This window comes from Electrona antarctica (genome assembly GCF_951216825.1).
Source record: "Electrona antarctica genome assembly, chromosome: 10".
Classification (NCBI taxonomy): Eukaryota; Metazoa; Chordata; class Actinopteri; order Myctophiformes; family Myctophidae; genus Electrona; species Electrona antarctica.
Genome location: NC_136791.1, coordinates 35,450,344 through 35,459,882, shown reverse-complemented (window position 1 = coordinate 35,459,882; position 9,539 = coordinate 35,450,344). Strand labels below are relative to the sequence as shown.

The following is a 9,539-nucleotide window of genomic DNA, read 5'->3' as shown; positions in this document are numbered from 1 at the left end:
CCTAAGGACTGTAGGTTATTAACATCAATTTCCAATAATGGCCTGTTCACAAGCTCCAGACCAAATCTTTGATCTTTCTGATGTGACCCTCTCTCACACATCCTGAGTGAAAATTTAAGAGTGACTTGTACAAAATGTAACCAAGGGTCCATTTGGTTATATTTGTACACATAATAAGCCTGTGACACCACACTAGGACCTTAAAAGGCACCCTAATTTCAATGCAATTCAAACTTTAGACTCAGGTCCATAAGCACGGTACAACAACATAAAAGAAACACGACAGGCAATATGAGATCATTCAAATATGTAAAATAAATAGTACATAACTTGACCCACAGGCAGAACATACAAGGATTTTAACCAGTGTAGTACCCTTAGTCTGGATGTACAGCGAGAACAGCTCATATTGTGGCATGTGAGGGCCACAATTATACTGTTTTCAGATACATCCAGCCGTTGCATGAACTTCTAAGTTCTAACAGTCCTCCTAAGTATCTGTATAACATCATATTGGGTGGTCCCTGCTGATTCCCATCCCTAATGCACACCATAATTAGTACAGAAATAGTGTGTAAAGTAAGTAAGCCTTGCCGAGCCATGAGGCCCATAGGGCAGGAGCCTATCTCCTGTTTCTGTAGCGTGATGTACAAGTACACCCCCTGGATGTGACGCTACCAGGGACTTACCCCCAATCCAACCCTGGATGCTGAGTGCCAAGCAGGGAGGCACTGGGTCCCATTTTCAGAGTCTTTGGTATATGACCCGGCCGGAGATCGAACCCCGACCTCCCAGGGCGGACACTCTAACCACTGTATGTGTACAGCTAGTGCTATTTCGTAGCTACTATATTTCTCCCATCTGATTTCAAAGAGAATGCTAAATGCCAGTTTCCACTGAAATGAAACTTGAATGCAACCTCCGTCAACACAAACTTCTGGCAGTATTTGTAAAAGAAAAAGAAACCCAGACTGTTCAATTCATGAAAGTATTAGAGCATAAAGCAATCTAGTCAAAAGGGCATAGCCTGAGACATTAGCCATTTTAGTTCCTGGCAGGCACCACTAATACATCACTATAGTACATACAGTACGTCACCTGTGGTACAGACACGGAATGTCATGGAAACAAAGTCAATAACACTGCTGATTCTTTCACACGCGCACACACGTGCACACATACACCGTCATATACTGTACGTACACACATGCAGGATCAGCCACAAAGTATTAATGACAACAGCGTTCTCTTGCCCTTGTAGAGAATCAAACAGTGTGGTGTGTTTGAACAAACATGATACCATCATATTGCTGTGTGTGACATTTACTGTGCAGTCCATTATGAATGTTGGCGCTTGGATCAGTTGACTCCCAGCAGATAAAGAGCAAAATCCTTTAGACCCTTAAAGGTCCATTTCCCTTACGGAGCTATGTGTGTGGGTATAGCTGGCTGGCTGGCTTAACCTGACTCCGCCAGATGGGGCAGCAGAGAGTACACTGGGTTCCCCCCTCCTGCTCCCATCTGGGAACTCTCAGGCAGACTTGATGCTCCGGCCACAAAACGGCCTGGCCAATCAGCGGCAGCTAGAGGCGGGGTCAAGGCATACACAGTGCTGCGGCCGGGCATCAAGTCTGCCTGAGAGTTCCCAGATGGGAGCAGGAGGGGGGAACCCAGTGTACTCTCTGCTGCCCCATCTGGCGGAGTCAGGTTATGGCTGGCTGGGTAGGAGCACGAAAACAGCATGGTTGTTTTTCACCACCTGTGCGCAACCTAACGCACACACAAACACACACGCACATATTAACTGTATATATGATGCTTTCGGGTTTGCCAGTACAGTACAGTACTGTACAGTAGAGGGTACAGTAGAGGGATCGCCACACGGTAACTCTTTCATTTCTCAACCGTTTCGGACGCGGGGCGGCATGCCGGAACCGACCCGGCCCCCTCGGCGCGTTCCTGGGGGTCTGGAACTCCCCCCCACCCCTGGGGACCCCCACATGGTAACTCTGTCATTTCTATACCGTTTCGGACACGGGGCGGCTCGACGGAACCGGGCCGGCACCCTGGGTGTGTTCCTGTGGGTCTGGAACCCCCACACGGAGTTGCACCACTCACTTCACACGGGTGTGATTTTTTACACTCTCAAGCGTTAAGTGAACACTCAGGATTTCACTGTGTAATGAGACGTTTTAACTAATGAAATCCGGGAAATGTGTCAGTTTATACTGTACTTTGGAAAAATATCCAAAGTGGCTATTCAGATTTTTCAGAAATAGCAGACATACAAGCTCATAGTATGTCACTTCGTGCTGCATGAGCTATATCTTTTTCCTTTTTCCTTTTCTTTTCTTTTTTATCGTGAATTTGTGCAAATATTTGAATATATACTGTACATTCTTTTAAAGTTTTTTTAAAGCAGTTTTAAGCTAACATCTTTGCTTCTGAGGGTCCCTGGAATAACATATTTTGAGATGGGGGTCAAATACATATAATTTTCAGCGGGTCCATGACATGAACATTTTTGAGAACCACTGAATAGCAACATTACGTTTTTCAGAAAACTGTTAGGATTTAGAAGACATGTGTAGAATCGGCCTCAGGCCTAAATGTGTTCTATGCGTCCTCTTGGCACAGCCAAATTCAACAAACGTGTATAGGAAAAGTGCTACGGCAGAAAAGTGCATGTCTCTAGTCTGTCCCTGGCCCCTTTTCCACCAGGGTTGAACTGGCCTGGTCCTTAGTCCATGAGCCAGAGCCCCAAAATTGGAAAGTTAATTATGAATTGAGTGGGCAAAATCATACCTATATTAAATTGTATATTACAACTATTCCACAATCTCCGAATGCTATATAGAATCTGGAACTACACCTCCTAAAATCCGAGTAAGGAAGCTGGCATTTCCGTTCAAGAAAATATATATATTTTTTCTATTTCTGCTAAGCAGCAAGCTATATATGCTTAGATGATTTTGATTTATATTAGGATAAATTTGTGCGACTGTAAAGACGAAACGGAACTGGATGAGAGGCTTCCCTTCGCTTTATCGCTTACTCATGAGCAGAGCTTCCATGCTCCAGACTGTATGACGGAAGCATTTGAAAAAACAGTCTGGCCACGCGAGACTACTGGAAGTGTACGAGAATAGGAGGAACAAGGGGGGGGGGGGGGGGGGGGGAGAGAGAGAGAGAGAGAGAGAGAGAGAGAGAGAGAGAGAGAGAGAGAGAGAGAGAAGCTTGTCATATAGTGGAGTGTTATTCCTCCGCTGGGGTCCCCAGAGAGAAGGTAAAGCGAGTAATGGATGGAGAGAGAGGCAGTACAGACAGTACAGCTTAACCCACATGATGATCCAACACACGCACACACATAAACACACATGTACGCAGATTAAACACAAACATACTGTATGCACGCACGTACGCACACATACATTAAAACATGCACTCAGACATGCAGAACCCATTCACATGCATGGGACGCTAAGACATGCACATGTTGACACAGTTAAAACACATGCACACACCCATGCAGACATGATTGTTTGACAACACGCCTGTATTGTGTGTAGTCTTTCAGCCTGCATACTGTAATGTTTAAGTGTATAACTGTGTCCATGTGCATGCATGCAGATCTTCACACACACACACACACACACGCACGCACGCACGCACGCACGCACGCACGCACGCACGCACGCACGCACGCACGCACGCACGCACGCACGCACGCACGCACGCACGCACGCACGCAGCCTTATTAGTATTACAAATACAAAAAATACTGTACTGTAGAGAGGAGAGGAGAGGAGAGGAGAGGAGAGGAGAGGATACAACTAATTGTTTAGGGGTTTTCAGACACATTAAGACACGGTTCCATTGATTCTCTGACACCCCCTCCCAGGACGGTAAACAATTATTCTTTATTTCCTTGAGACACACGCACGCATGCACGCACACACGGGTGCGCACGCATTATGACCACCACATAATAGGAGCTCCCCTTCACACGCTTTGCAAAATGATGATGAGCATTTCATTTGTATTTACTATATGGGGTGCGCAATTGCACATTATGTAAATAGTCTATCTTTGTTATTGGATGTCTGTCGGTCTACAGAAACCAGCATCAAACAACTGGAGTAGAGGAACGGAGAAAAGACAGCAGAAGAGGAGAGGAGAGGAGAGGAGAGGAGAGGAGAGGAGAGGAGAGGAGAGGAGAGGAGAGGAGAGGAGAGGAGAGGAGAGGAGAGGAGTTCTTGTGGTATTTGCCAAGTACCTTTTCACATACCTGGCATTTGTCCTCTACATTAAATGAAATGGAATGAAGTGTAGAATAGAATAGAACATGTTATATCATGAGTTGCCCATGTACATCTGAGTCTGTGTACTTGAGCTTGAGACACAGTGTATATTTGATTGTGTACTGCCTGTACTGTAGCATACTTTATAGATAGGCTAGCGCCAGCAAGGTCAGCCCTGCTGCATTAGTCACGATACTTTGGGCCCTATTAAGCAAGTGGAATCTAATTACATATAATTTTACAGTTTTTAAGACGTGGGGGCGGGTGCAATGTCATATTACAATTATGGGCCAGGTGAGAAGCGCTTTCGACACCCCATGGTGTGAGCAAAACGGCCTTGAATTAGTCATGGGAGTGTTTCAGGGAGTTTTGAGGCTTACCCAATGAACATGTCCGTACTATTCTCTTTACGACACCAGCTGATGTCCTCATGGAATGCGCCCTTTTCGGCAAGTGGTATTACATTTCTGGAAATTTTCTGCAGACTGGCACCATAGACATGACATGACTTTGTCACATTTGGGTTAATTATTCATATTGCACTGCATGCTGTCACCTTTATGCCTCAAAAGAACAGATCCACAAGCTGTCACAGCCATGATGTGCATAGCTTGTAGGCCTATGTCTCTATTTTGTTAAGTAACTTGCAGTTTTCATTGGAAAGTCATTACAGCGGCGCAGCCATATGCTAAGGGAGGGAGATATACGCACATCATCACTTAATTTGTTTCTGTTGTAAGCATGAAAAACAGCTGTAAAAATCTTTATTCTAGTTGATTTGATTCATAAATGAATAACTAAGACTTTGAAATGGCATGCACCTACCTATACCTTTCAGATCGGAATGGAACTGCGAGTAGATACGCAGCATTGGCTGGCAAATTGGCAATCCATGCGTAATGTTCCCAGAATCGTCTAACCCCCGAACATACAAGTTCGTTTGATATTGTTTAATTCGATAAAAATAGAACCATGTACCATACAGCGAATGAAAGCAAGATTCCTAAGGAATATGGGGATTTTTACATTTTAAAAAACGGTTGAGAAATGAGAGAACCATGAGTGTTTATAATATCAAATATTATAAGAATAATATGAAAGACAAACGGGCTGTGAAGAGCTCAGCTCACCATCCCGACAAGGAGGAAATATAGCCTATAGTGCATGCACGTATATGCACTGACTGTTGCACACACGCTCTTTATTTGTTTCTATTGAAAAACACCAGTAAAATAACGTTTATTTTATTTTATTTCATTCGAGTCACGACGAAGGAATGAGTTGAAATGCCATACGTGCGCCATGCGTATTGCTGCGGCCCCAATGTTATGGTCTTCGCTCGTAGCATTTTATTGAAGAAGAATTGAGTCGGGTGTGATACAGCATATGAAAGCTAACTTCCCAGTGATTATGGAGATGTTTTAATTTTTTTTAAAGGTTGAGAAATGAGCGATATATGACCCTTAACAATCTCAACGTTTGAACGTTTGAGCCAGAAAGCTCGTCTCCTGCTGTTGCCATGTCTCATAGAAACAAGTAAATAGGTCTATAAACATACTCCCTAAAGAATCGCATATAACAGGGGTCTACAACCTATTTTAAATGAAGTGCCATGTTTTTATTTTCTAGATAGTGAGTCTGCCATATCAAGATTCATTTTAATGACACCACATTAAAATTTCCAGCATATTTTGATTGTCCACAAATAAATAATGAATAAAGTTCTTCCTTCTTTTTACATATTTTCTTGCACATTGTTATAATGATCATTATAAATATATATCCCCCTGCAGTCAGAGTTCATAGTTTTAATGAATTAATGTGATGCATTGTGAGCTGGTAGATCTGCTATTTTCAAAAGTAATCTTTGAAAAAAGTGACAATAATATTTTTGAAAGATGTTATTGAAACATTTAAAAACACAAATCTGTCATGGGGGTCACTGGCTTAGTTGGGCAAATGCATTCATCTGGGGGTCCTTGACATGGGAATGTCGCTGTGTGAGGATCACTGGTTTAAACAACATTAGGAGAAAAGCCCAAATAAGCACTTTAGAAACAAGAAAAGCAACCACAACTACCAATATTTACAAGCAACTTTGCAGAAAAAGAAGCCGCTTATAATAAAAAGCAAACAGACATGGCAACACTCCAGCAGCACTCCAGAGCCGCTCAAGTGTAAAATCAAACAGTGCTTTTTGCTTTTAAGACGTGGTCAGACCCAGGCGGTATCGGTATGAGTGTTTTTAGGTCAAGGGGCTTAATAGCAATTAGCGCAAAGCGAAAATAATTAACATATGGACACTCCCCCAATGCTAAATTATGCAGGAACGTGGTATTCCATATGAGTGAGCGCTCACCACGGCTTCCATAATACGAAAAGGCGCAGAGCGAGGGCGAAATCTGTATTACCGCATGGGTTTTTCGTCTTGCTTAATAGGGCCCTTTGTCTCATATCTTATGAGTCACTTATGAGTGACTTTGTCGCCACCGCAGTCGCCGTACCAAAGGAATACTTCAACCGGATTATCACACACCACCCAGCCTGCACACACTACCAGTCTGTCAGAACCAGACGAGGGTCCAGTTTAGAGAACACAACAGAACACACCGCAGAATAGGCCAGAGAAGAAAAGGGGACCAAACAGAATAAAAGGTGTGTGAGTGTGTGAGTGTGTGTGTGTGTGTGTGTGTGTGTGTGTGTGTGTGTGTGTGTGTGTGTGTGTGTGTGTGTGTGTGTGTGTGCGTGCCCAAGCGCGCACGCTTGGGGCACTGTGCGAGCATGTGTGTGTGTGTGTGTGTTTGTGTGTGTGTGTGTGTGCGCGCTTGTGCGCGTGTGCTTGGGCACGCTTGGGGCACTGTGCGAGCATGTGTGTGTGTGTGTGTGTGTGTGTGTGTGTGTGTGTGTGTGTGCACGCTTGGGGCACTGTGCGAGCATGTGTGTGACTCACGGAGGCAGGTGTTGTCAGTGAAGAATTCAGTGAACTTGTCACATTCATCCTTGTTGTTGCCGGTACTGCTGCAGTCACAGTATGGAGACACGCTGATCTTTGGAGAGCGCAGGTAGTTAGGAGTCATCACCGTCCCTGCAAAGAGAGGAGAGGATGAGGGAAGACAATGTCATCCATCCATCTATAGTACAAGTTAGAAGTGTTCTTCACTGTGAGACAGTTGAGTTTCTCCAATGTTTTTTATAAATATAAATATTGTACAATGTTCAGCAGTGCATACAGCATATGACAGAATGATGTGCACTGTTCTCTTACAGTCTAGTAAATCAGCTTTGTTAAGTTAAATTTATACTGTACAAGCTCACAGTGCGCCATGAGCTTGTAGATTTGGGCGTGCGACACCGTCGTACGACCACACTGTTGAGGAGGAATATATCACGTCATCGTCAAGTGTGACGTAAAACCGCTGCGGACGCTTAGTTCTTTCTCCATCGTCCTCCTCTCCATGCAGCAAGTGGAGCAACGTGGTAAAGTTTGTGCAGGAATGCAGAATGGAGCTGGTGGAGCTTTCTCCGTGCAAGGGAAAGTAAATAGCTTCAGTCAGTGATTTCTGCCTCCCCCAATGGATTGTTCCCCTGCGTTGGCCTCGCTCCAAAACGGAGTCCTTTTTGTTTTGCAGCAGCACAATGAATTGGCATTTCTCGGCTTACTGTGTGTGTGTGTGTGTGTGTGTGTGTGTGTGTGTGTGTGTGTGTGTGTGTCTGTGTCTGTGTGTCTATTCAAGTGCATGTGTGTTTGTGTGTAGATTTGTGCACCCACCTACAGTAGGTGTATATATGTGTCTGTACGTATACGTATCCACATACAGCGTGCGTGCGTGCGTGCGTGCGTGCGTGCGTGCGTGCGTGCGTGCGTGCGTGCGTGCGTGCGTGCATGCGTGCGTGCGTGACTGTGTTCACATGTGCATGCGTGTACAGTAATGCAGGGGGCGTGTTAATGATAAATAGACTCAGGGGGTGTCCCCCGGTGCAACAAAATGCACAGCAGAGGAGAAGAACAAGATGATGAAAGAGAAGAATGTCTTCCACCCAGTTTCTCCCATTTTCTTTATCTCTTTAGCTCGCTATTGTCTTGTCCTCCCCTGCTGACAGTGCTCTGTCCCTCTGCCTCTCTCCATCATTTCCCCCCCATCTCTCATGTTGCCTAAGAGTTCTATTGTATTGCTGTTTAGCAGGACCTTTATTCGCGGACTGCCCAGGGAACTGTGACACTGAGTATTTGGCTGTAGTGCGCGGCTGTTTTCATTTGAATTCCTAAAAAGCTCTGTGTATTCTAGTAAGCGTAGGTCTATTAATCAAATTATTAACAATGAAAATACGTTTTTTTTGTATGCCCCTGTAGTATCCCTCTCAGAGACTACGGGCTATGGAATTTTTATATCGTCAGTTTTCACCAAGCTTTAATTAAAATTTGGCACCGATACACTGTCCTCCGCTGACATCACTCAGAGGAGAAAAGAGGCAAGACGTCTAACTTTTTCTCCATAACTTTGGAGATATAGCTCAGATGACAAAGAATATATAATGTTTTTATAGTAAAGGGCTTCAAGACTCAATTGGTTTTGGCTTAAGTTGGGACCCAAAATTGTCCCACGACCCACTGCATCAGATATCTCAGGGGTCCCTGAGATTGTCCCACGACCCAATATATCAGATATCTCAGGGGTCCCTGAAATTGTCCCACGACCCAATGCATCAGATATCTCAGGGGTCCCTGAGATTGTCCCACGACCCAATGCATCAGATATCTCAGGGGTCCCTGAGATTGTCCCACGACCCAATGCATCAGATATCTCAGGGGTCCCTGAGATTGTCCCACGACCCAATGCATCAGATATCTCAGGGGTCCCTGAGATTGTCCCACGACCCAATGCATCAGACATCTCAGGGGTCCCTGAGATTGTCCCACGACCCAATGCATCAGATATCTCAGGGGTCCCTGAGATTGTCCCACGACCCAATGCATCAGATATCTCAGGGGTCCCTGAGATTGTCCCACGACCCAATGCATCAGACATCTCAGGGGTCCCTGAGATTGTCCCACGACCCAATGCATCAGATATCTCAGGGGTCCCTGAGATTGTCCCACGACCCAATGCATCAGACATCTCAGGGGTCCCTGAGATTGTCCCACGACCCAATGCATCAGACATCTCAGGGGTCCCTGAGATTGTCCCACGACCCAATGCATCAGACATCTCAGGGGTCCCTGAGATTGTCCCACGACCC

At 45.0% G+C, this 9,539-nt stretch overlaps 1 protein-coding gene across 1 annotated transcript in view; it reads right to left on the bottom strand.

Moving 5' to 3' along the window:
- Nucleotides 1-9,539, bottom strand: part of gfra1a (gdnf family receptor alpha 1a) — a gene marked incomplete at its 3' end in the record, with an annotated part of 133,383 nt that overhangs the window by 7,255 nt on the left and 116,589 nt on the right. The window contains exon 7 of the mRNA XM_079511912.1: nt 7,252-7,386. Within this exon, the coding sequence (XP_079368038.1) occupies nt 7,252-7,386 (135 nt within the window). The remainder of the gene's footprint in view (nt 1-7,251; nt 7,387-9,539) is intronic.